This window comes from Trachinotus anak, unplaced genomic scaffold (genome assembly GCF_046630095.1).
Source record: "Trachinotus anak isolate AG129_WGS33_773 ecotype Australia unplaced genomic scaffold, CSIRO_AGI_Tana_v1 ptg000020l, whole genome shotgun sequence".
Lineage (NCBI taxonomy): Eukaryota > Metazoa > Chordata > Actinopteri > Carangiformes > Carangidae > Trachinotus > Trachinotus anak.
This window is the reverse complement of record NW_027273871.1, coordinates 1,550,226-1,577,526: the sequence shown is the minus strand read 5'-3', so window position 1 is coordinate 1,577,526 and position 27,301 is coordinate 1,550,226. Positions and strand designations below refer to the sequence as shown.

At 39.6% G+C, this 27,301-nt stretch overlaps 1 protein-coding gene across 7 annotated transcripts in view; it reads left to right on the top strand.

Annotated features, from left to right (window-relative positions):
* Positions 1-5,139: 5,139 nt before the first annotated feature.
* rxfp2a (relaxin family peptide receptor 2a) overlaps positions 5,140-27,301 on the top strand; it is a 43,199-nt gene continuing 21,037 nt past the window's right edge. For 2 of the 7 annotated variants that reach the window (XM_071506356.1, XM_071506355.1), the window contains exons 1-7: positions 5,152-5,610; positions 12,725-12,871; positions 17,595-17,678; positions 19,408-19,513; positions 24,711-24,782; positions 26,594-26,665; positions 27,124-27,195. In XM_071506356.1, coding sequence (XP_071362457.1) covers positions 5,526-5,610; positions 12,725-12,871; positions 17,595-17,678; positions 19,408-19,513; positions 24,711-24,782; positions 26,594-26,665; positions 27,124-27,195 — 638 coding nt within the window. In that variant the 5' untranslated portion in view covers positions 5,152-5,525. Of the gene's footprint in view, positions 5,611-11,872; positions 12,316-12,724; positions 12,872-17,594; positions 17,679-19,407; positions 19,514-24,710; positions 24,783-26,593; positions 26,666-27,123; positions 27,196-27,301 lie in introns of those variants that run through there. The other 5 variants (XM_071506354.1, XM_071506351.1, XM_071506353.1 and 2 more) reach the window with 5 other exon arrangements.

The following is a 27,301-nucleotide window of genomic DNA, read 5'->3' as shown; positions in this document are numbered from 1 at the left end:
CTGTGTTACCTATTTCAAGATTACATCTATTATGTAATTAAATTAGAATTATTGATGCATGAATGGGTTTTTTTCAAGCTTTTTATTACATGGGCAACACAAAGCCCCAAATTTCCTTTATGACACCTTTGTTTTATGTTGCTCTTCCAGCTCACCTCTCAATATTTTGCACATTCAAATTTACTTTTAAATTTTTATCTTTCTGAATAGAAGCAGACTCTAAACATGATCAAAGCCACTGCTAAGAAGTTGGTCTGCATGTAATATATAACCATATTCTCATAGCCACATCTGTGGATTAAAGCTGCACTCATTACTCAGTATTTTTATATTAACAATGTAAAAATGACTATATATTATTTGAAAGATGTCACTCCAAGTCAAAACCTCATTGTCAGCCAACTCTGATGATAAAGACAAAACTGTTGCGCTGTGTCTGGTGGATGTGTAAAATTAGAAGGTGGATACCCAACAACCCGACAGGACGTGCCAGGACCTGACGGGTCGGGCCGGGCTTGGACAAAAACATTTAAATAATGTTGGCATTTTGATGGTCATTTACAAGATGTCCCCACATTGTTATCAGGGTCAACAGGCAAGCTGTAGCCATGGTAACAACAACTGTGTGACTGGGTAACTCAGACCCAGTGCTTTATCTTACAATAACTGTGTTGGACTCGAGACAGGTCCGGAGATAAAAGAAAAAACAATGGCCGTCGTGTTTGGGCCGGGCTCGGTTACTATTCTCTCAGACTTGGTTACACTTTAGTGTAAATAAGAAACTGTTTGCTCACCCTATCAAATTTACAGATTGATCATATGTCCATGTTGTGTTTAGAGATTATTCAACTGCCAATAAAAAATCATGTCACGGTGAAATAGCATGTGGTCTTTTGAACTGAAGCCACTTGTGCTTTCTGTGACTTCAGTGTGGAAACACAAGAACAACTGTTGCTCCACAGTCTCATCTCACATGCAGAGAGATGTTGTTTTGTGCCAACTCATTTCTCCTGTGTTGCGTAATACAGTCTACTACCACACAGTCCTGCCTCACAACATCATACAGGACATCTGTTCCAACGTCAGAAGAGACAGGACCTTAGTTTGTTCTTAAATTGATTCGGCAAATGATAACATAACAAATGCAACAGCCTGATGAGTAAAAAATAGGTAAGAAAACGTCAAGTCCCAAGACCTCCTTTAAGCTTTTATCAAATAAAAAGCAAATCAGTGAAATAAATCTCTTCATTGTGCTTTCATTTGGTCCCTTTAAGTGATTCAGATTAAATCTACTAAGAGGCAACTCAGAGGTTTTATTTTCAGGGACATTTCTTTTTCTGTATTCTACAGTTGTCGTGTCTCAGTTTTGCTTTGTTTACTGGTGCATAGAAAACAGCCGTATCAATTACATGAAAATGACAGTCAAAGTCAATGTCATCAAATTAGTTGAGTGGAGTTTAATCTGCCGTATGATCTGATGAAACTAAGTAATATATCCTGGAAAATCAAATATTTGTGAGGAGATGTTTCTTCTGATGAAATTGTGTTTGTGCCACAGAAAGTTGACATATTTGTATATTAACTCATAAGAGTTTGACTGTGAAGTTTGTGAGTTACTTTTGCCCCGAAAGCTCCTTAAATTTTCCAAAGTGGACACTTCAATTGGCGAAACATCTGAAAATGTTCACATCCTCTCATGTGACAGTCGAGGACTCGCACAGCTGTCGGTTCACGAGGGTCGGGTGCTGTCAGTGAGCTTTATAGCTGAGACTGATTTGCAGGTTATAGGCCTGTTCTACAACAATAAAAACATTCAGACATTCACATGGTGTGATCTCAGTAAGCATGGAGCTTTGAAAAGAGATAATCCATGATTTACAGGATCACTAATTCAATCCAGGTTTGCAAAATGAGGAGCATCGCAGCACGAACATAGTGACCAGCTTTAAAAAGGTGACAAAGAAAACGCATTGAACAGCTAATCAACTTTTTATGGAGAATATAAAGAGATTACAAAAGGGGCTTCTTGGCTAAAATACCGAAACATCACAACCTGCTGGAAGGCTTTTTTGTCTGTGGGCAAGTATTTAGACTTTACACTTGATAGTAACCAGCAAAGGTATTAAAGAGAAACCAATTTCTACATGCAACTTGTGTCTAACAACAGTCCAACCAAGTCAGTGGGTAAAAAAAACCAAAAAACAGAAAGGTTTTGTGAGATCTAATCTTGAATATTAAAGTAATAAAGAAGGCATCTGATCCCACAATCAATGTCTTTATATGCCCACATGTACGTTTTTCATTCTGGTTTTGCCTTTAATGTAGAGTGATTTATATTTAATGTGAGGCTTTTCATTTAATGCCTGATAACGTAGCGCTTATTTAGTATATATTTCTATTGACATTGATATTCACATTTTAGTGTTTTGCATGCTGTGTATTGTTTGCTTCTGTGTTGCATGTTTCAATTAGTGCCTAACGATGTCCTGTATGGTATCTTCAAACATTGCCTTTCAGTTTTTGCGCTACATGCACGTTATCTATTTCACTTACTGTTTTAATGTGTACTTTATATTCTTTTCTGGGTAGCTATGTGACAGCTGTCCAGGGACTGCAGATGAAAAACGGCTTTTTTTGGGTTATTCTGGAGCATTCACAGAAATGTTTATTAATGTGCCCTGTTCTTGTTAAATAAACCAATAAAGAGAGAAAAAGAGCCGGTGATCCATTCCCAGATGAGGCTCTTAAACCGGAGGGACAGAGGATTTACAGGGGCATCAACGAAACTCAGATACATGATAGGTAAGAGTAAAACTGTGTATCTGATAAAGTATAGTCTTACATATAGCTCCATGTAAAAAAAAAAAAAAGTTGTTATTCTCTGTTGGCAAACAAGCAAAGAGCTGCCCGGTGGGTAACAAACCTGCAGCAGAGGGCTCACAGTTCAGAGTATGCTTTAGGGGCACATTGGCTACATGGTGTAGGTCCAGATCAGATTTTGTTCCTGTCCCTGTTAAGCCAGCAACAACTCCGGGCCTTCCAAGCAAAACAATGAGCAGCTCTGAGACATGTGTTCACTGTTTATCCTGACTACATTTTCAACCCTGCTGCTGCTGCCAGCCTCTCTAGACTGCCTTTGCCGTGTGGTTTAAAATAAAATAAAGGAAATGCCGGCACAGTTAAATAGTCTTATTGTTCAATATGCAGCAATCAGTGATTGTGTTTAAGATATAAGCCTTCATCAGCCTTCTTCATCTTGTTTGGTCAGCTTCGACCGTGCATCCAGGACAGTGCTTAGGATGTGGAGCTGTGTGCGCTGCCACTGTTTTCTTAGTTCATAATAAACCTTTGTTAAACACACTTGCCACCAAATCTCCCTCCCTGCTCCTTCTCTTCTCGCTCCTTTGGAAGACCCTGAACATTTTTTCCGTTCTCTTCTCTCTGACACTTGGACTGTTTAAAAATTTTTGTCTTCAGAACTGTGAGACCAAATGTAGACATCATACCATCCAGCACAGAAATGTCAATAACAACTGATTTTTTAAAAAAAGTGATGAAAATATAAAAATATAATCTATAATCTCCAAATAAAATGAAACACAGCATGTACCGATCCCATTACATCCAAAAGGCTTGTTTTTAAGTGTCAGTTTCAGCACAGATTCAACATAATGATAATGACATAAGCAGGTAAGTAATTGAGAAGTAAATGTTTCCAACTATATCCAGGTGAGCTCATCTCTGGCAGGTTTTTTAAAGCAATAATGACTGCAGTATTTTATCATGTTGGGCTCATGTGGCCAACGTTTGTCCTTGAACTGAACTACACAGAATATATGTGAAATATCGTTTTGTCTCTGTGTCCTTCGCTGTGAATTTATGTGATCTGTGTTTCAATCCCTCTCTGTTTGAAAATAATAATAAACCATTCTAGCCATTCATTACTGTTCACAGTCTGATGTGTTTAATGAACAACCACTCTGAATGGGATGACAAATCACTGGAGATTTATAGGTATAGTTGGACAAGGAGTTGCTGCACCTTGTCCCGCTGATGGATCTCTCTGGAGAGGGGGAGGCTGGTTCATCTTATTCCTCCACTCCACCAGGGCCACAGCTGAATCTGGCTGCCAGTCTCTAATACACATGCCCTCTCCTTAGGGTCTGAGAGTGGTTTGTGAAGGGATCAAGCCCACAATGGACCAGCTCCTTCTAACCTTGGGGGCCAACCAGAACTGGATCAGTATCAGTCATAATATAACAAGCCCCTGTGAGTGCAGCATTATTATTATTATTATTATTATTATTATTAGTAGTAGTAGTAGTAGTAGTCGTGGTAGTATTAGTAGTACTACATCATACAATGAGAAAAAAGGACGAAGCTACAGCCAGGAGATGTTTAGCTCAACACAAAGACTGTGAACAGGGAAACAGCGCCTCTCAAGCGCACTAACTAAGACATTATGTCTCTATCTCTAATCTGTGCAGAAACAAGTTGTGGTGCTATGGAGGTTATGTGCTTATTTCTTAGCCAGATGTGTTTTTTGGTCTCTGGACAGAGCTAGACTGGCTGTTTCCCTGTTTACAGCCTTCATACAAAACTAAGTGAACCATCTTTTGGCTGTGGCTTGGTGTTAAACAGACTAAAGCATACAAAAGAGTAGGATCAATCTTCTCATTTAACTCTGCAGAAAAGCAAATTTGCCTATTTCACATAAAATCACTCTAAAAATGAAAGAATCGCCTGCTTCAATATCACAATAAACTCATTGTTGAATACAGAAATAAGCTCAAGCTATTTCTGCTTTTCAGTTCTAGTTCTTCTTTCTTAAACAAAGACATGCTCATTCAGGAGAAAACAATGTAGTAATAATACAACTGATATAAATCACAGCACCCCCCTGTGCTGCTGTCACCTCCATGAATTGAAGTGAACTGTGCGCCCTCAGGCTGGATGGTGCACCTGGCCCGCAGTCCAGCAGGTGCTTAAATCCTGCACAGGTGGGTGGGGGCAGCACTTCTTTTATCCCTTCATTTCACACCTTGCTCCGCCTGGGGGGCAAAAGGACTGAGCCTCTGCAGGTGTGTCACAGAGATAATGTGTTTTGTGTGAAAAGTATTAAAGACGAGACCGAGGATGAAAAGATGTATTTTAAGAAACAGAGGGAGAGAAAGAGGGGAGGTGGAGGAAGCCTCTGCGCACTGCGTGTGCGTGGATTATGTGTGAGTGTCAGAGAGAGAGAGGAAGAAGAGGAGGAGGACTCGGTGGCTTTAACAGAGTCTACAGAGAGCAGTGTGGAGAGCATGCGGCTGTTTTTACGCGCCGGCTTTTACTTTCAATGCCGCTGCTTCAGCTGAAGCCACCCCACGCCTGAGCTGCCCTCTCCGGTCCTTTTAAATGTGAGCTATGCTCCAACATATTGGACTGAGTGGGACATCTGCTGACCTACCTGTCGGTTGTTAGGCGGTTTTCACGGGGGGGGGGACCTGTCCTGGATTGGTCTGAGACATTAAACACGGAGCGACATGAGCGCAGGAAAACTTCTGAGCCTCCGGGTGGACGTGCCTGTCATCTTCCTGCTCATCCACCTGACCCACACTGAGATTAGAGGTAAGGTCAAATGCAGGGTGGAGAAGGTGATTAAGACCCACAAGAATCTTCTGTGATATTTATCTCAAATTATTTTATGAATTGGATTTTGTTGGTTGTTCACACCGACCAGTCACAGCATTTAAACGCGTTTTAATGTTGTGGCTGATCAGTGTATATCAATAATAAGTGTCGTTAATGTGATTAAAACTTATTTTGTAGTTTCAATTATTTCCAATGGCTTCGTGTTTTGACTAAGTGAAATAATAATAATCATAATTATAATGACAATAATAACAAATACACCGATCAGCCACAGTTTTAAAACCAGCTACCTCTTCTAATGTTGTAATAGTGCCTCTTATTCTGCTTATTATTATTATTATTAATTATAATTATTATTATTATTTACTGCATGCAACTTGTTCGACGGGTTTTATTTTGTCACGCATCGTGTCATTTTATCTGAGTTTTTATGGTCGGTCTGTGTCTATTTTCATGTGAAGCACTGAAGTAAGTGAAGTATGTAATTTCCTATTTCATTCCATTCCATTTCTTATATGAAACACACTATACCAATAATACCAATAAGTTCATTTATTTATTATTACTGTTATTATTTTGTTTGACCACTGTCCTCTCAGAGATTGAAGGGAAAAAAACTCTTCTCTTATTCAGGATGATGCTTAATGAGCTAATTTCATGCTTAGCTAAGTGTGTAGGTGAGCTCATTAAGGCAGCTGAAACATTAAGCAGTACACACTCAGTGCCCCCACCTCCCAGGCTGTGATTCATCCTCAGGTCTCCTCAAGTGTTTGGCTGGATGAGGTGTTGTCTGAGCATTTCTTTGACTCTCAAAGATACAGACAGATACAGACCTGCCAGACAATCTGATGTTCTGTTTCACACTCTGGTGTTGTTACTGGTGTTGTTGTTACAGATAATTCACATTGTGTTTCAATCAGTGGGTGGAGGACTCTTTCATTCTCTTCCTGAGAGATTCGTGGTGATTGGTGGCTCACTGGGACACTAGCAAAATGAACACTGTTGATCTTCCAGAAAGACCAATACCAGTCTTTGATTTTGTTTAAAAAAAAAAATCAGACTTTTTATTTCATCACAGTAATTTTGAAAACTTTGTCCAGAGGGGGTAGAGGAACTGAGATCTTTTACTTGTAGCAGAAACACAATAAAAAAAATCTGAGTAGACATTGGCTGCAAAACATACAAAAAAAAGTAAAGGTACTCATTTTGCAAAATATCTGTACTATTATATATATATATATGTAGATATATATATACTTAGACCAATGTCTCCTACTGGGCTGAAATTAGTGATATCCCTCACTTGTAAGTTCCTTTAGATAAAAGCATTTGCCAAATGAGTAAATGTAAATTTAAGCAGCATTTTAATTTCAAAGTAGAGCTAACTTATGCTGTTAGGTAGGTTAATCTATTTCAATACTTTATAAACTGGCCATATACTGATCTGATAAGTAACTGTACCTGTAAAATAAATGTAGTGAGTAAAAAAGTGCAATATTCCTCTCTGAAATGACATGGATTAGAAGTATAAAGTAGCATAAAATGAAAATACTCAAGTACAGGTTCTGCAAAAGTTCATGTACTTACTGTAGCACCACTGTTTTAGCATCATTGGACAGTTACAGTCATCATTCAGGATCATTAAACTCTGGACTTTATCCAGATGATCAGTGTTCAGTCACAAAGCAAAACACAGTCACATTTTCTACGACATGGGGATTAATGGCAATTAGGAGGAGACCCCATTTCAGATTTTTCACAAAGATTTCAGATAATGTATTCAGATAATGTAACCATAATCAGATAGCGATTGCTTACATCTGTCAGATCAAGTCTTTTCTGTCTTTAGGGAGAGGGAGCGGTTGGCTCGCACACAGGAAATTTCCAGTTTTGAGAACACAGAGATCCTACTACAACAGAGACGGTGGAACAAGGATCAGGAATCAGACCATGAAGATTACAAGAGGATTTATATATTTTTGCTTGTCACTGGTTTTCTCAGAAGAGCTTGATTCAGTATTCTGGCCCGATTATGACACAGAATAGTGACGTGATGGCATTCACATGAAAACCTACTCATTTCAAAATCTTGTTCATATATTAGTGACCACCTTTATAACGAGCTGGCTAGACTGTGGTAATGCTCTCATTGATTCTCACTGAGTCTTGTACCAGACTACCTATGAGAAATTCTTTCCACTTGTGACCCAGGAGGACCTCCCAGATCCTCTGGCTCTTCTCTTTTAGCTGCAGAACGAAAACCTTCAGTGATGCTGCCCTCAGCTGTTGAGAATGACTGGATCAGTCGTCCAGAGGAGCCGAGAGACTCTGAAAATACACACTAAAAACCCGTCTGTTTAGCCTGTGCCTTTGTCGGACACTAGTAAAGAGCTTTGAATTGCATTTGACTTGTATGACAGGTGCTTTATACCTAAAGTCTGATTGACTGATTGACACAATCATGATCTGTTTGAGGCATCAGGATATTTATGGGGGCTGGTCATTCAGAGCCCAAAGGTAAGAGACAAGTTGAGAATTTCAAAATTTATGAATAAAACCAGTTTTCAATTTTTTTTTTTTTAATGGTGTAAACATCCTCCAGTCTGGAAGGCTACTGAGGCTGGCATGATCTCAGTTTACATCACTTCTTGGCTTCAGTCTCTGTGTGTGAAGGTTCCCTGTCGCACACAGAGGTGTTGTGTCAGACTGAATCTGCTCTTTATAGCTGGGAATATCCTTTAGAGGCTGGTAAACTGATTCAAATAGTCTTTTCTAATATTGACTTGGCGAAGGCGGAGGCTTCGCCAGATGGTCTCAATATTTGTCCAGTTTTCTTTGCTCAACTGAAACATTCAGTTACAAATAATGTCTGTTTATGATAAAGTGAAGGGAAACAGAATATAGAGCGCTTTCAACTGTGGAAGTGGCTTATAAGTCACTCACAAACCCACCGATTTACTCTCAGTGCTGCACCGGACCCCTGCCTGCTTCATCTACAGGAAAGGAAAGAATCAGCAACAGCAGTTTAGATCCGCACACGTAGATGTGGTGATGACGCCACCTACACAAAGAGAAAAGAATAGCAGCTGTAGTTTTAACACTTCAGCACTACAGTAGAAGAGCTACATTTTTATTTTATTTGATCAATTTTTTATTTTTTAGGCATTTTGCGCCTTCATTTGATAGGACAGTGTAGATAAACAGGAAATGTGGGGATAGTTGCTGTTTTCTTTACCCTGCCCTCACCCAATGTCAGCTGAGATCGGGTCCAGCCCCCCCTCGACCCTGTACGGATAAGCAGTATAGTTAATGGATGGATGGATGTTTTCTTTGTGTGTGGTTTGGATCTGCTCTCAGTCAGTTCAGTCTGTTTTTCCCTGTGGTGAAACACGTTCCCTGAGGTTTTATCTATTTAGATGTTCTTGTTTCAGTGACCTTTCCTCTAGCATGTGAGTTTTTCCTCAAGCACTTTGTCTATTTATCTGAATTTTTTTGACATTTTTATGGCCGCTGTGTTTTCCTTTAGCATGGTGGATCTTTCCGACACAGCGATTAATAACACATTCCCACCTATTTGTCGTTGTGCTGGCTCTGTTCTCCATCGCATTAGGTCTGAAACAAGACATTTACTGTGAGGGTACATAGATGACTTTCGGTTTTGAGCGTGTTTTGGTGCATTTTCCATACCGGGTGAATTTCAGGTCTATAAGTCGAACTGAACGTCAGCACTTAAACCTCATAGACAGTGTTTCATCTCAAATCCAGTGTGCTACTTGCACAGTAGTTTGTACTCTCAGTGCTCTGACCTCATATTTTCTGGCACAGTATGGCATTACTTTTTCAGCATCCAGGTTTTTAATAGGATTTAACCTGGACTGTTCCTTCCTCTAACTTCTAACAGTTTGGAAATAGGGAGTAAAACATTTATAGTGTTTATGGAGCTTTGCATTTGTAGTGTGTGATAATGTTTCTATTGATTTTTCTGGACACATACCTTCCAACCCTATATAAGGATGAAGGAGCTGGTGTTAGAACATATAATATTTCAGCTAAAACAATGATGCCTGCAGTTAAATCAAAACATCATTTACTGCAAATTGAATCTTGTGGTTTATTCATATGAATGGCCACAGCTTTGGCACCCTGACCTCCTCCTCTGTTCTCTGTTTTCCTCCCATGATGTTTCTGTTTTTGTCTTGGCTATTCCTCACCTGTCCACCAGGCACCCCTGTGACCTAGCACTGAGTCAGCAGTGGATCGCTGCCTGTGTTAAAACTTGTTACCTGTCTGGGTGTGTGTTGGTCTTGATTGTGACGGTCTGCTGTACACTCTGTGGAAACTTCTGATAGGTTGTAGTTTGTTTGGCCCTCGTGGTGCAAGTTTATTGATGCAAATTTCAGCAACTTCATTTTTTCAAATGTTGTACATGCACAAATGGCTGCTTTAAATGTGCATAAAGTTGTGCACTTTCTACAACGAGGTTGGGATCTATAAAAAACAGAACATAACAGTGTGAGCACTTCTTAGGAATTTCGATCTCCCTGCATTCACATTCTTGAAACACTGACAAGTGGGACATCCACAGCAAAGTATTAATAGATATGAATTGCACAGAATTATCGTATCATATCTCAGAGAAACATCCAGGTGATAATATACTGAGAAGTTCCTGCGCATTGAAATATCAGCCAACTGGTTTGTATCCAACAACATTTTAAAACGGAATGAGATTATGGTGCCAAGTAATAAGCAGCTTAATTCCAATTTGACACAGTAGAACTCTTATTTATGAACAAACCAGTCCTCACTTACCTCAAAGCTCTTTCATTTCTGCAGCTGAAACTTTTTTTTTTTTTCTTCTTAAAATTGGTTGTGGCATCTTTAGAAAAAAGTGCAGTCACTGAGGACACAATGTTGTTGGCTGATTACTGAACCACTAAACCAAAAACAGCACAAGAAGGAAAGTACAAGATCAACCTTTAAGGTCTGTTTTTATAAGGTGTCGACAGAGAGACTATAAGATGGGAGTTTTGCTGCATGTGTCACTTGCAGACATGAGTGGGGCCTTTGTGTTCGCTAGCAGGAAAAAATGAGGGACTTGTTTTACAGGCCAGAGACGAGACGATGAAACAGGCTGCAGTCAATGAACTGCCAGAAGTCCTTGTGCCAGCTGCAGTCTTGTGTGTCACATTTGTGTGACGCAGTAATAAATGACTAGTCTTGACTAGTCATGGATTATGAGAAATCAGGTCCTGGGTAAAGACAGATAAAAGACAAGATACCCCACACCTCTGATGATCCCCAGACTCAAAGAGACACGTTTGTTGTCCTTTGAATATTTTTGTGGTACTTTTGCATCTCTTTTTTGTGTGTTTGTTTTTTTTTCCCCTCACTTCATATAAAGGCCCTCAGATTTCTTGAGCTCCTGGGGGGCCCTTTGCCTGGTAGGCCAGTTCAGTAAACCTAGCCATTGATCAATATATAGGTAATGGGGTAATCGTTGCAATGGTGAGGAATAGAGAGGTAAAAGAAGGTGCACCGTCAGATAAATCTAGATCCAAATATTTTGATAATTTCAGAAACTAAGGAGGAGTCACTTTAGTCAAACTTAAACAGCTGTGATGGATTCTCTTCATTGTAGGAGGTTTGGCTCATATCAGAGACAAACTTAAAAACTTTGACAAAATTTGGCAAGCAATAATTTCTCATCCGGCTGTGTGAAATGGGCTGTGTAGGCTGTGGCACTCAAACATCACTTCCAAGCAGGAAGATTCAATCTGTAGCAGTTGATATAGGTTTATATAGATGTGCATAAAAGAAGCCTAATATCGTCTCATAGGACTGATTTACTGCTGCTTCAGAACACACAGAGACACGTGTGATTTGCAAATCCTAATAAAAATTGATAGTGACATTTTTCTTGAGTTGCAGTTTTCACCTAGAGAATTATGTAAGTTGAAATGAGTCATTTTCTTGGTTTCATGTCTATCACAGATCTCATTCTGTGTTTTGTCAAGTGCATGTCATCACACAGGGTCGGGAAGAGTGCCACAGGGCTCCGTGCCAGGTTCATGCTTATAGGCCATTTTCACAGCAGACGTTTTGACTTGTCATGTAGCAAAAGCACAGTGATGGCTCTGTTCTCTTCAAGTATCCCGCTAAGCCGTGATGATGTTGACATGTCTTCAATGAAAAAGGCGTGTTACAAGGACATAAGACATGCAACACAGCTGAAAGGGTTGCCAGTTTCAGTGAAGGGGAGATTGATGACACCTGGGTCAAGGGGGCACTAATTCCACAGATCGTCCCTGATTGGCCACAGACAGCAGGTGACAGGGTATAAAAGGTTTTGAAAAAACAGCAAACTGGTTGGTCTAGTTTTTTCTCTCTCTGGGAAAATGAAAGAGCCAGTCTTTTGTGCATGGATGTCCATGAATTGTCTGCTGAAGGCTCTAAAAGATAAAAGCTCTATAAGTTTCTGTTAAACCTTTTTTTTTGGTCAGTCTGAATACATTTTTTTTTTATCTGCATGCTGCTCCATTTGTCCCATTCATACCACCAACCATCTTCAAGTACAACTTTAGCCACAAGAGGATCTTCTAGCTTTGTAGTGCAGACTCAAGATGAAAAGATAACTCAATCTAAATCTGCTAAAATCCATGCAACATGTATTTTGCCCAGGTAAGCAAACATATCTTCCATTCCTATGCCCCTGGCAAAAAAAATATTTCAGAAAGATGACTATTACTTAAATTCATATGTCAATGCCATCTATATCTGACAGATGTCTCATTGCCATTATACTAAATACAGTAATTGCCAAAAGTTAGAGAAGCTAACACCATGCTCAGTGACATCCTGCCAATTAATGCTGACAAAACTAAAGCGTCAGTGCTCTGTGGTTTTATGGTTTGAGGTTTTGTCACCTCTCATGTGTATTTCATCCTGATTTAAAATTTGAACACAAAACAGGGTTGTTTCCAAGTCGCACATTTCTGTCATATTTCAAACAGCAAAAAACGTTCCACCTCTGAAATTTGCTAAGAATGGTCCGTGTAACGTCACCCTTGTTCCTCCATGTCTCCCTCAGCACTGGTGGCCAGCAGCAGGGTGGAAGAAGAGACGGGATGCCCCCTTGGCCAGTTCCCATGTGGGAACATGAGCGAGTGCCTCCCTCAGGCTTTGCAGTGTAACGGACACAAAGACTGTCCAAACGGGGCCGACGAGCGGCGCTGTGGTGAGTGTGTGTATATAAACTAGAATAGTGGTGGTAAACATACAAGGAGGCCTCAGGGAGCATTTAGGAATATTGACAACAAAAAAATAAGTAAGAAGTAGATTTTTATTTTTACCAAGTAATTTCACATGAGGAGTTTTTGTCTTGTTGTTTTCCTCTAAAAGAGCACTTTTGTCTGGCACACAAATAATCTAGTGCCAGTTCTCAAACAGTGCAATCATAGCAAAATAAACAAACTTTAGATGGGAAAAAAAAAATCATCCAGCAGTAGAGACATTACACAACAAAAACAGAAATCCTCATTTAACACCATCAAGCAAAGGATGAAAGTTAACAATATCACTGTTATTTTAAATATCATCTCAAAGAGAAAAAGCAAAGAGAGCTGATTATGTCCTTTGCAGGTCCTGGTGAGAGAATTGTGTGAAGAGGGGAAATCAAGTAATTATTTAAGGGTTCTCAAATTAAATTATTTATTTTCAGATTCATGTAAAGTGTATAGAAGAGGGTTTAACTGGACTAACAACATGTACATTTGCACAGTCTGTAATCATGACCTATAGCAAGGAACTGGACAGTATCTCAGAAAATAAAAGCAGTAACTTTGCAGGCGGTTTGACGTGTTGGAGTAACTGCCCAGCCGCAAAGAAAGAACACCATTCAAAGGCGCTGGAGATATTTTGCAGTCGCTTTACTTCCTTCCATTCGCAGAGGAACAGGCTGCTCATAAGCGGATTCATGAGCGCTTCAGTTTTTTAACAGCTTTCAGACAGTGAGATAGACCAGTCTCCTGGGAGAGCTAGACTTCTACCACTCTGACAGTTCATTATGAAGGCGTTCCACTGGAGTCAGCGTGGTGCAAGTGTGGACTCCAACAAACGTCATGATCCAGCTTCTCAGCCATGACGACAAGATTCAGAATTGAGGATGACATGCTTGTTACAAAATCATCACACACCGTTTATACAGCCAGTTTGTGCTCACAGCAGTCGTTGTGTCATGGCAGGTTTATACTAAAGGGGGCTGGGCTTAGTATTAATCAGAAATGCCGGTTCACATCGTACTGAGTTATTTTTAAAACGACCATGCTTTGAAAGTGAAGTTAAGCAATACTTAATGTGACGGCAGTTTTTTTTTGAGAGCAAATACAGCTCTTTTATTTTAGTGAAAACACCAGACCAGGGCGTCCAGACCCGCTGGAGCCTTGCTCTCCTGTAACCTCTCGGGATCCTTGGCTGTCTACAATGTGAGCGACTGGAAAAACCTCCTCACCACATTCTCCTTTATATTCTCTACAACTGTGAACACTTTGAATTGGAGAGGAGAGGACATTCTAACATTTCTAAAAAAAAAAAACAATTTACCCTTCAGAGATTTATTCAGTTTCACATCATCATCAAGACCAAGCTCCTTATCTACTGGATATTTACTCTTTTGTGCAGCCACTCTAGTGTTTAATTATCTTTTAAATATTAAAACACATTTCCATAGATACTGAGAATGAAATATTTTCAAATATTTAAGTAAAGCATCAATATTGCCAGGGTTCAACCCTTTGTTTCATTAGGTGAGCAGTATTCAAAAACATTATCATATTTTAAAAAACATTGTGTTTGCTACAGGGCACAGGCATATTTTGCGTATCGGCTTGATCAAGAAGGAGCTCAAATTAGTCTCAGCCTGGCTATGACTGCGCCTTCATGCCAATAACCAGAAACCCATTCTCTGCTGAATCACCTCTCCTCTTTCCCACCCTCCTCATCAGGCAGCCTGCCCTCACTGCCATGCTGTGCAGCACTGCCATCATAACAAGGATTCGAGAGAGAGAGAGAGAGAGGGAAAAAAAAAAAAAAAAACCTCATCTAACAATGGGCACCAGGCCCTCACACTGCTCACACGGGACACAATACATCATCACCTCCGCTGCCTTGTCTCTGCATTGTTATTGAAGGTAAAGCATCCTGATCAGAGTACTGCATACAGCTCGAATGTGGTGAGCGTGACTGTAAATTGCAAGTACGTGTTTTATAGCGGCTGTCAGCGCTGCACTGACAAGGGGAAAAATGTTAGGGCTATAGTTAGTTATATTTAGTGCTTGCCAGAACTTTCTTACTGCTTTATAAATAAACGCAAAACAGTTTTGTCCGCGAGCTGTAGCCCCCATGGCCGCCACAAATGGGGGGAGAAATGAGGGGGCATGGTTTGTTATTATTCGAGTAATGGATTACACATGGAAATGAGCATCTGACCATCATGCCAACTCCATCCTCCTCTGCTGCGACCAACTGAGCTGTGAAGCAAATGGTTGATGGAGTCACAGGGATTAGTTTGTTACCTACAGTGGAGTCGCTGAGCTGGTAATGAAATAGCTCAAGCACCTGTCTTTGACTTTCCGTTACTTCAATTTTCTTGTTACTTATCAGCCATTGTCAACACAGATACCAGTTTAGCTGCAATGAGTTTTAATTAACCGATAAAAATCGGCCGTCGATGTATCAGCTGGGCTCCGATTTCATACAACTGCTGCATCTGCTGAATAGCTGATCTTTCTGCCGAGAGCTCTTAAGGTCAGTCTTCCAGGTGCTGTCCTGCATTACTGCACGCTCTGCTCTCTAGGCTCCAGTGAACAACCATCCTGTTGATAAGAATGAAATAAAAGTACAGATAATATGTCAGTTAAAAGGCTCAGAAAGTCTAACAGTGTGTCTGTACAGACTGTGTTTCAGCTGAATATGTGTTGGGCAGTGAGCGCTGCCAAAGCACAAGTGACCTACACTTAATACTGTGCCTTAAAGCAGACACAGAGGACAGAGGACTGCATGCTGCTCATGCTACAGGTGTAAGACTTAAACAGCTATACACACACATAAGAGGGAGTGCCACTGCATTGCACTGTGAGCTGAGGCTGGATCTGTGTCATAGATTAGCAGAGTATCAGATGGTATAGGATGATCTTCAGTATACTGTTGTTGATATTTCCGATTAGCTGCTGAGGAGGAGCAAACTAGGTGCTGAAATATCGGAGTGAAAAGCAGCTCCGCATTTTCACCAGTGCAGTGCACAACCTTCGTCAGAGTGCCGATTGTCTGCATCAACAGCAACACAAAGTGGAGCCAGGTAAAGTAAATGGACAGAGACGACAGCTGTGTGCAGCTGAGCAGACTGTGGAGTTTAGTTGAAGCTGCCAGTGTAGACCAGCCTGAGGAAATGTAATGCAGATATAAGGTCAAATCAAAATGCTGAGTCAGAGGATTCATAATTTATGGGTTAGAGAAGGGTGTCACTCGTTAGAGGGCTCAGCGCTGCCTGATGCATGTATTCATACAGTAAAAGGCAATTTCATCCTTAAGATTTAGGATTTCTGTTGCTGTAATTTGAGGCAACTAGCTCACCAAAAGCTTTGAGACTTTATTTCCTGGAGATGACATCAAAAAAAATAAATAAAAAAATAAATTGTTCCATATAGCTATATGTCCTAAACAAAAGAAAAATGTCCCTCCATCACTTCTGCTCCTCAACACCAGTGGCTCTTCGAAGCTGCTTCTTAACCATGTTCATTCACAGCATCAGACAGGCTTTGAATGGCAGCTGACTAAAGGACTGAGGTCTGTGCGCACACTGAACGCGCTGGCATCTTTTCAGAGACATGTTTGACAGCATGTTTGACAGACACAGTTGGCTCGGCCGTAAGGCGCTGATGCAAAATCCCAACATCTACCACTTTGCCGGAGATAGTCGTTATAAACCCTTTTAACAGAAGACGTGAGTGTGCGTGGATTACTTCTTTGTCCCCTGATAGGTTGCTAGGATACATGCATGGTAAATAATGGAGTAATGACAGGAGTGTTTCATTTAAATATGCCAATTATGTCAGCCAAGCACAATAGAAGGTCTGCCCTCACTGTGGTGTAATTATGTGTGACACCTTTGTTAAGTATAGAAGATGTGTGTTGATGAGGTTTTGCAGTAGACATACCAATAGCCTGGAGCCAACGTATGTTTGGATAGAAGTGATCTTAATAACATGAGTTAGATTATTACATTCCCTGCAGTGCTGCCTGTCAGATCTTATTTGTAGTTGCATTGTTGTTGAATCTGTCCCTAAAATAACTGCATTCTTAATTAAGTCTTCTCCTGTCCAAAATCTAGAGAGAGTCGTTCCAAGTGCAAAGATATGTCTTCCTGCGCTGCAGTGGTTTAACGAAAGAGAATCCCTCTATGATGGTGATGGTAATTAATCAGGACACAGAACAGGAGAAGATTGCATTACTGGCTGACTCCATGTCTGTGTCCGAAATCACTCACTACTCCCTCTGTAGTCCACCATATAGTGAGTTTGCCATTTTGTAGTGCTGTCTGAATGTATAGTGAGAATTATTATAACCTATATAGTGGACTCCCACAATGTATATAGTATATAGTACCCCACAATGCAACATGAAAAGTAGTGATGGTCACTAAACAAGCAATATATACCATCATGCATTGGGCTTGTGGTGAAAGACTAAAAGACAGTGTGTCCACTATATAAGCCCGTACATAGAACTCCCAGGGTAGTGATTAGGGACGAGTGATTAGTGAGAGATTTTGGACACAGACCGTCACTCCAGTATTTACTTTTTATGCCTGTAACCTAGCAACCTCAGTGATGATCAAGCAGTGTACACACACACATGTCTTTTGTGATGAACAGATAACTATTGCTCTTTGTTTGGCTTCGCAGGGGACAACATCGGATGGGCAGACTTATTTGGTCGAACGCTACATAATGCCAATCCAGTGGACCAGTACTTCCTGAATGAGTGTTGTAAGTGTACACAGTGCTCCTGCTAGTATGCCTAAATGTGTGTATTTACTTCTAGCATGCGTGTATGCTTGTGTGTTGTTACAGTTATCTGATGAGGATTGGTACATGATGTTTTATGTGTTGAGCAACGTGTAGGGACACCTCACCTAACACTATCTCCTAGAAGGTTTATTACATTCATATACAACTACAGTACATACAACTGTGGCTGGCTGACATTCAGAGGCAAGGAACTTTTTGAATGAATAAAGCACCACAGCAGCAGTCGCCAGGATGTGGTTGGAGTGGATGGTGAATGTATAAAGTGCACATCTGTCACACCAGAGACCTGGGTTTGCATCTTGAGACCTGTCTGTGGTCATGTTTAAGCAACAAGCATTTAGGTTAAGCTTACAGAAAGATTATGGTTTTTGTTAAATGTAAATAAACATGTCTGAAGTCACTGTGAACTGTTTCTGTATTAATCCAGACAGCGGCCTTTCTCATACCTTAATCAGGAGCAGTGAGAGTCTAAACATAACCATAAAACAGCTTAACAATGCAGTTGTTGCTACAAGCAGATACTGTACTGTAAGATTGGTTATTTTGCCAGAAAACATACATTTTACTTAAGCATTCAATATCAACACATTTGCAACTTGCATTTAACAAATAATAAACAACATAATCCTCGTAACTGGGACCAGAAAATGTAATCTGGTCCCAGTTACGTCCACCAATTACAAAATGTAATTGCTGTTGCGGTTTAGTTGTGTATTAATGTAATTTCTAGGAGACAAGATTGTGTTGTGACAACAACAGATGAGGCTCTAACTCCAATCTTCATCCCTTGCTAGTTTTTTTTATATCTGTTACAAAACGATTTACTGCACAAAATAACAAGCTCCTGCGAGGGCACAGCAGAGGTGAAGACAATGGGAGATAATAACATCATGTCAGGTCTGGACGTCATTCAGCAGACCTGGCGGTCTGTGATCGTCTCCCTAATTTGTACTGAAAACAAATTTCCACACGGTGGAAAAATGAGCTGAAACAATTAGTTGATTAATCAAAAGTTGATTGACCAAAAATGTAATCACAGCTATCTTAATTAAGGATTCACTGGTTGTACATTTCTCTCCCAAAAACAGATTCTGGTACCTCAACAAACTTTCCCCAAATTAAAAAAACCTGTAAACCGCACTGCACAGAACTCACTGGGAAGGTGCCAGGACACCAGGAATTGCTGTGAGTCAGTGACCTGCCGTGACTTCATGAATATAACTAAAAGCAGAAATACAAATTTTACTAAATACTGACACTAATGAACAGCTCGTATCAACTAAGCTCTGGGAAATAATGCGTTCTTCATTCAACAATTAATCTACGATGAAAGTAATTATGGGGGCGTCTCAGTGGCTCATCTGGTAAAGTGTGTACCATTAAGGTGTATTCCTAATCATCCCCTCTCTCTCTCTACCCTAACTTTCCCGTCTTTCTCTCTCATTGCAACTATAAAAAAGCTCCCAAAAACTTAAAAAATAAATAAATAAATAAAATCATTAGTTTGAGTCGTCATGCAGGTTTGATGTTGTGTTGTAAACAACCATGAGTGTTCTGTAATAACCCTCAACATTAAAAATCAATTTATGCAATTCCTATTCTAAAGTGTGTGTGTGTGTGTGTGTGTGTGTGTGTGTGTGTGTGTGTGTGTGTGTGTGTGTGTGTGTGTGTGTGTGTGTGCGTGCAGTTTTGCAGGAGTATCCAGAGACTTGTGACTGCATACAGACAGATGTTGAGTGTGTGGAGGTCAACCTGCAGGCCGTTCCTCCCCTCTCTCCGAATGTTACCTGGCTGTAAGTGTCCTCTCTCCAATCTGAGGTAGAAAGCGAGAAGTCTCTGTTTCTTCAAGAAGCTATTTCAGGTCTGCGTCTGACGTGAGAATAGACAGTGAAGGTTGTTCTCTCTGTTCTCGTAGAAGCAGCAGCAGAGGAACTGATGATGAAAACTTTGAGGCATTTCATTGATTTTAACGCAGTACAGTACAGTCCAATTACCATGACTCTTCTCCAATGAATAAAAATCAGGGAGATGTTTAAATTTCCTTTGCCCTCTGTTGTATTTTGCTCTCAGCAATTTTATAATTATCAACTATCCCCCTGATTGTTGACCTTTCTGTATTACACTGCTTTCTTTTCAGCCCTTTTTGCTCTTTCAGGACTAAGTGCCTGCCTGGTCTTTTTTCTGATATCGTCTGAAAATGAATTTATTTGAGTGTTTTCTTGTGACCCAGTACAGTTAGTGAGGAAAGTCAGAAACTCCGCTGTTATCCTTGAGTGCTGGTCAGTATCTCAACAGTGGCGATACACCATAGGTCTGATTTTTATTGGAGAGCAAAGCCAGAGACCAGGGGTCACACTTATTACCGTCTCCATGGAAACCTGAGCCCATTTCACCAGCAGGGAAATCCTCAGAGACTAGAGAAGCAGCCAGCATCAGCAGGACAGTCCGCAGAGCATGACGGCTAAAAATGTGCTCTAGTTTTCCTGAATTTGGCTTTTTGGTAATTTGATTAGGGAAGGGCAGTTTAACTTTTGTCCCACACAGTGTCTTTAAGGGAATAGTTCAACCCCATTGGAACAGAGGCTCATGTGCTGGTTCTCTGATAACCTGACAACCTTTGGTTTGTGAATGTATTAAACAAAAGAGACATGTTGTGTTACAGGTGTTGACAGGTGGATTTTTGAGCTTTAGATGTAATTTAATTGTTTACATTAATAAATTTCCCGGTCACAATGAGATTTTCCTTACGAGCAAACTTTGCCATATTATATTAAACCAATGTAATTTTCCTTCAAGGTAAACTTGGCTATTCTACTTTGACCCAGTGTGATTTTACCAGTAATAAAGTAGAATGTAATTTAAACATAAATTATATAATTTAAACGTAAAATACGAAAGTATGACATGCTAAGCATCATCAATTAATCAACAATCATTAATGAATGTATAAGATAAATATCCTAGAATTACATTTCTCAATCTCTTTTCTTTTATCTATATGCTTTCACACTATTCATGATATGGCTTCAATGTTTCAGCATTAATGTATTTTACCATCTCTTATGAAGCATTCTGTGCTGCGGTTTAATTCATTCACTGTCTCATTTTTCTTTATTTAGTGGGTATGAAAGTTAATTTATCATCTGCAGTCTCTTGTGTTTCTGTTTGATTATCTATACCTTCTTACAGAGATTGGTGGGTAATTTTAGCATCCCTCAACTCTGTCTCAACTTGTCTGCATCTGAAAACGCACTCTAGTTTGAGGCCCCATTGCTTAATTGAATCAACAATTAATTTCTAATTTGGTCTCTTGGGAAGAAGCTTCACACCATTGATCACTGTGTTGCCTGAGAAACAATAAAATCACTCACCTACTGACCTCCAAAATGTCAGCTCTCTAAAAAACAAGCTGTGTAATTTGAATGATTTTGTTAATTGGGGGTTCATTATCTTCCTCAAATTGGCTGAAAAATGAGTTGCATCCTGATCACGGTGCCTTATTTACTGAAGCCAGACGGTTTCTGCTGAATGACTGTAGACTGGTGTGTTGCAGCTCTCATCCATAAAATGGCCTTTAGCTGTAGCCCTTCATCTTTCATCCACACCTTTTAATCTTTACTTTCAGCTTGTTTTCCTGAAGTCCTGGTGATTTATCAGCCTGTACTCTCAAAGCACAGCTCACCAACAATCTGGGCAGACTTTGTTACATAGCCTAAGCCGACCACAACAAGCTGTTAGTGACTAACACTGGGATCCTTGGGGAGTTTACTGAGGCAAATTTGGCCTTATTTTACTTTCTTAGTTTTGTTTTTATCCAGGATTGTTATGCTTAAGAAAACCAGTCATTTTATATGCGTCTGTAGATGGAGTAGATGATCTTTAAAAGGTTCTTTAAGTTTATCTGTCCTCACCTCAGCCAGAAATCAGTGTTCAGGCCAAGGTCCAGTAAATACAGGAGTGGACTCATCACCGGCTCTTTTTCTGTATTCTCTGCAGTGGCTGCTTTTATTTATATATATATTTTGAAATCAATGGGTTTTCTGATAATCTTAAGGCAGTGTCTGGCCTGGCTTAGATTTCAATTTCAGAATAAAATCACGCCAAGTCCACTTGAGCACAGAACAGGATCCACTTGGAAAAACCACATGATTTTACTAAGTCTACACACAAAAGGTGAATGGGTCTTTGTTGCACACACACAGTGGACCTATCCACAGAGAACATTAGACCTTTGACTTGTTGTGATTTGATTTTTGATAATCTGAAATGCCATCAAATTTATTAAAGGTAAAAACTGAAATCTCTTTATTTTTAGTTTTTTTAAACATGCAAATGACTTGCTTTTGTTTCCTGTCTTTTCTTAGTTGGTGAGTAATATAATGTAGATGAGCTGTCTTTGTTCTTAATTGCTGTGAAGCACTCTGTAAATTTTCCCCCTCACATGCTGAATACATGCAGTAACATCAGTCCATCCAGTTTCTACTTCTGCTTTTTCTTCCTGGTGGTCATGGTGAGGCCCTACCCTCACAGGTGGAAGAGGTTACCTGTCTGTTGAGGATCGAATTCATTCACGTGGGCAGAATCACGTACCTGCAGGTCAACAGGGAATCTGGAGTTTCTCAAGAGAACCATTAAGAGAGAGCTTTGCAGATTTTGCACATCAAAGTCAGTTAAGTAGTCTTGAGGCTCTGGAGAGGCTTTGTCAAATCTGACAGCCAGCGAGGCATCGTCAGGGTTATCTCCGCCTGAGCCTGGAGGGGAGCAATTTTTAAAGGAAATCCTGAAAGGTGTGATTCTCTGCTCATTAGGGACTAAAAGTCAGGATATCTTGGCCCTTGGTACATTGATTTTAACATACATGTTTTTAGATTCAAGTCTAACAAGACCCCCAGCTTGTTAGACTTTAAGTAGATTGACACTGTCACAGTATTTGCAGATGATAGTGATGAAAGTATGAAGTGACATAAGACTTGGCTCTGGGTCAGGGGCCTTGATATTGCACCTAAAGAATACATAAAAATCTGTTTAATTAATAAACAAGTTCAGGCCTTTTAAACCTCAATATCCTATCATAACAAGAAGAAATGTTTTCAGGTTGTCCGTCCATCTGTATGTCCAAATGTCTCATTGTGGACACAATATATCTGGAACACTTGGAGACAACTTCATTACATCTAGCCCAAATGCTCACTCACACTTAATATGAACTGATTAGAAGCTGATCATCAAAAGTCACTGTGTCCTCAAAAAACACATTTATGGCCATAACTAAAGAAATCATATGCTACTATGACAAAATACACTTAAATCTTCTTATCAAATTAATTCAAAGCCTTCACCACAGATATTATGTGTCTGGACAGACATGAATGTGAACTGCAACTTTGAGACCTTTTTTTTTTTTTATATCTGTGGATAATGGTCATTGTGCTCACTGAATCAACTCCCATTGAAAACCTTGTTCATTTTTTTTTTTCCCATTTGCATTTGGTGTGAAAAAGGGAATCTCATTATCTTTATTTTACCTTCGCTGCTTCCAGTATCACTGGATTATTCTGAAGATTTACATTTTTTTTAAAAGTCTGGTTTCATCATGAAGCTTCAGTTGTTGTATGCAAAAGTCTTTGATTAAGTTTCTGCCGGTTGTGTTTCAATGGTTGGTTTTAATGGCAACAGTCGCTGCAAATGTCTTTGATTGACTGACTGAGTGATCATTGTCCCACCATTGGTCCAACTCAATGCTATGTGACTGAGTTGGAGTTTCCTATTGGCTGTTTCTCTTTCAAAATGAAAAGGCGGAAACAGATTGCATTAGAGGGGCGTGTGCAGCGTGCAGTGTTGCCAACTTGCCGCGTTTGTTGCTGTTGTTGCTTTTTTTTTTTTTTGGGACCAACCTTGGCTACTCCAGTAATGACAGTCTCCAGTAATGCTCTCTCGAGTCTGTTCTCTCTGTAAGGCAGAGAGGCAGAGCAGCACTTTCTTACCCAGAGGCTGTGGTCTGTGTGATCATCATTCTCTCTGGGTGATCATTTTACAAGTAAATAAAACCAAAATCACAGCACAGTCTCTGTCTTTAATTGATCTGTTTGTTGATCTTGTTACATGAGGTTGTGGTTATAAAATCAGGGTTTTAGCAGCAGCAGCTTGGAAATGGCTTGGAAGTTAACATGTAGTGTTAATGGGCCATGTTTCATTATTTCATATTTATTCCATTGTCAAAGAAAAACATGTAAATGAGAACATCTTTACTGGGAACTCAGCTGTTTTAAATCACTGTATATGTGAGCACAGACTGTAGGAGAGAAGCAAACAGATAAAGTGTGTGTGTAATGACTTCAGTTATTTACAGGTTTCACAACAGTTTTCAACAACATCCTCAATTCCACACATTGACCATATGCCCTTTAGCCATATTCTAGGTTTTGACCTTGTCTTGTTTTTCTGTTTGTTTAGCTTGGTCTTCTGTAACGCCTTTTGTAATGTTTAATTTGAGGAAATTCAAATTTAGAATGAGTGAAATCCTTCGTACAGTTACAGGCTCATAACAGTCTCGTTAAAGAGAAGGTGTTGCTATGTTCAGATTTATAGATGCTTGATGCCTGGATCTAAAATATTGCTGCTGTCATGTTGTCTGTGTTGACTATTTCCTGGAGGTTTGTAGTTCTTGTAGTCTTGTAGTCCTTGTAGTAACGTCTCCTGATTCCAGGACAATGGATGTTATGAGTCCGTCTGTTACCGTGGAGATTGGCAGCAACTTTTTAAAAGCAATTTCTGAATGTAGCATCAGCAGTTAAGAGTTTTGTGTGAGTGTCTATTGCACATAACGCTTCAGACCTTTACTCTCTCTCTCTCTCTCTCTCTCTCTCTCTCTCTCTCTCTCTCTCTCTCTCTCTCTCTCTCTCTCTGAGTCTATCAGCACTCCAGGTGTCTGTTTATGCAAAATGCATGTCGAGTTTTTCTAACATGTGCATTTCATGGGTTGTGTTACAGGTCACTGAGGAGCAACGAGATCCGAGCGTTGTCAGATTTTGTTTTCTCTGAATACTCTGCCCTACAGAGACTGTGAGTATTTGTGCACTTGTGTGTTACTTTCCACATCGTCACAATGCACTACTGGTCAGATGTTTTGGAACACCCCAATTTTTCCACTTTTTATTGAAATTTGCTGTCTTAGTGGACTCTGATAGAACAAATAAACAAATGGAGGTTAAAGAATGGCACTGGGATTAGTGCTGTCGAAGAACTAAACACTGGACTGATATCTTAAGTCAGCTGTTTTCACTGCTGATAAAAACTGAGAAAGGCAAAGAAATTAAAGACACTTTTATGTCTCATAACGATGGTGCATGGTGGGTGGGACATCATGTCATCGTGCTGGCGTCATTCTTGCGAACGGTTCTTTGTAATATCATAGAGATTAGTTGATCTGATCAGAATCAAAGAGCACCTTCATTTCTGCACATTTTTGCATAAATCTGCATATTAATGATGAATGCTGATTTCCCATAAGCTGCTGTAACCAGATATGGTGCATACAGAGACAAAGATGTTGGTATGAAAATCTTTTCTTATTTATGAGCAAATTGATTTAATGAGGAAGAAATGATAAATCAAGGAGAATAAATTGCCTTGTAGAAACTTCATATTTACACCACAGGCACCCCATATGGAGTAGATGATCTTATTAGATTTTGCTGTGCCTTGATGCATAAATCTGCATTTTAATGAGAAAAAACATTTTTTTAAATCTTCTGTTAGTATTCTTGATGAGAAAGTACTAGCACTGTGAACATGTGTGTTATTTAGCCATGGAAATCATGGTGGGACATAAGGAAATCAAAGTACCTTGTGTTGTAACTGATTTTGTTTAATTTCCAATAGATTGTAGCACTTTCACAATATGACACGACCTTGTCCTGACACAAACCCATTTTATCTTGGAAATCAGAAAAGATATCAAGAGGGAAAACTAGCACAGCACAAGCATCCTTCACACTCTGTGGTAAAACATAATAAATCCATCTTCTTCTTCATGATTACTAATACCTCGGCTAAATGCTTTTTGATGTCAGAAGCTTATTCCAGATAACATCAACATTTAATTGCACAGCACTATATCATCATCATAGGACACTTACTGGCTATTGTAAAAGTGCGCCAAGGTGACACATTATAGGTCTATAAGAGTAGAAACAGTGTAATATGTGTCATTAATGTGTTTAGATATGGGTTAGGGTTTTTAAAGAATCAAAGAATTAAAGCTGCCTTTTTTGTTTCAGTTAGAGTAAGAGTTAGCACAGCAGTGCAGCTCCAGTCCAGGCCCTCTTTAATGAGGGTTTTGTCAAGGGACACGTTCTTAACAAAATGTCCGGTGGGGTGGATAATGATAAATAGCTCTCTGGGTCTGTCTACAGAATCTTAATAATAATAATAGCTGCTAAATCATAGGGAGCACACATTCACAAACATTTTTTTATGGTTTAAAGGTCAGTAAGTGCCGGTTTGTTATTATTGTGTTTTTAGTGTCATAATTTGCATCTGCAGATGATTGTCCCCTGTGTGCTGATGTGGCGAAATATGCTGATTAGTGTATTATCCTGTTACTGCGGTCTAAAGAGGGAAAGAAACAATCGTGCACTGGTTGATAATTTTGATATTACTCTAACAACAGGGTATTAATCACTTTGACATTCTGTTCAAGTCATAAGTGCGAGAGTGTGTGTGTGTGTGTGTGTGTGTGTGTGTGTGTGTGTGTGTGTGTGTGTGTGTGTGTGTGTGTGTGTATGATGTTTATATTCATGAGTGAGTTCAGTGGCTGGAGTGGTAGCCGGTGGATTATGATCCCAGTCTTTTTTTTTTTTCTCTTTATCCAGGTTTCTTCAGAACAACAGTCTCCAGTTTGTATCCAAACATGCCTTCAGTGGCCTGCACAATTTAAAGAAGTTGTGAGTATCCTGCTCACTTCATCAAATAACTGCAGTCATCTTATTCTGTCTACAGATACCAAGAAAGTTGTCTGTCACTGTATCAGGGCTGCAACTAATTATTTTCATTATTGATTAATCTCCTGGTTATTTTTTTCAATTAATAAATTTATTGGTGACTGTAAATATGACTTTTTCAGATGTTTGTTTTTGTTTTTTGTCTGAAAACACAAAGATCTTCAGTTTACAATAATATATGACAAAGAGAATCACCAAATCCTCACATCTGAGAAGCTGATAGTACAGAGACATTTTCAGCAGTTTATCATTTTTATTGCTTAAAATACGATAATCAGAATATTTGCAACTATCAGCTAATCGATTGATGAACTAATTGTTTCAGCCCTGTTTGCTGTGTTTCACATATAACTTAAAAACATAATGACAGTATGTATGTTTTTATGCCCTGTATGGATCAGGTTTCTCAGTGAGAACTTGATATCCTCCCTCAGTCCTGGTGTGTTCAGAGATCTCCATCAGTTAGAGTGGCTGTGAGTAACACACACACACACACACACCTAATGGTACAGTATATAACTGAGAAATGTGTGAAATCAGATCTGGATGATTTTTTGTGAGAGGCATAGTGACAGTTGG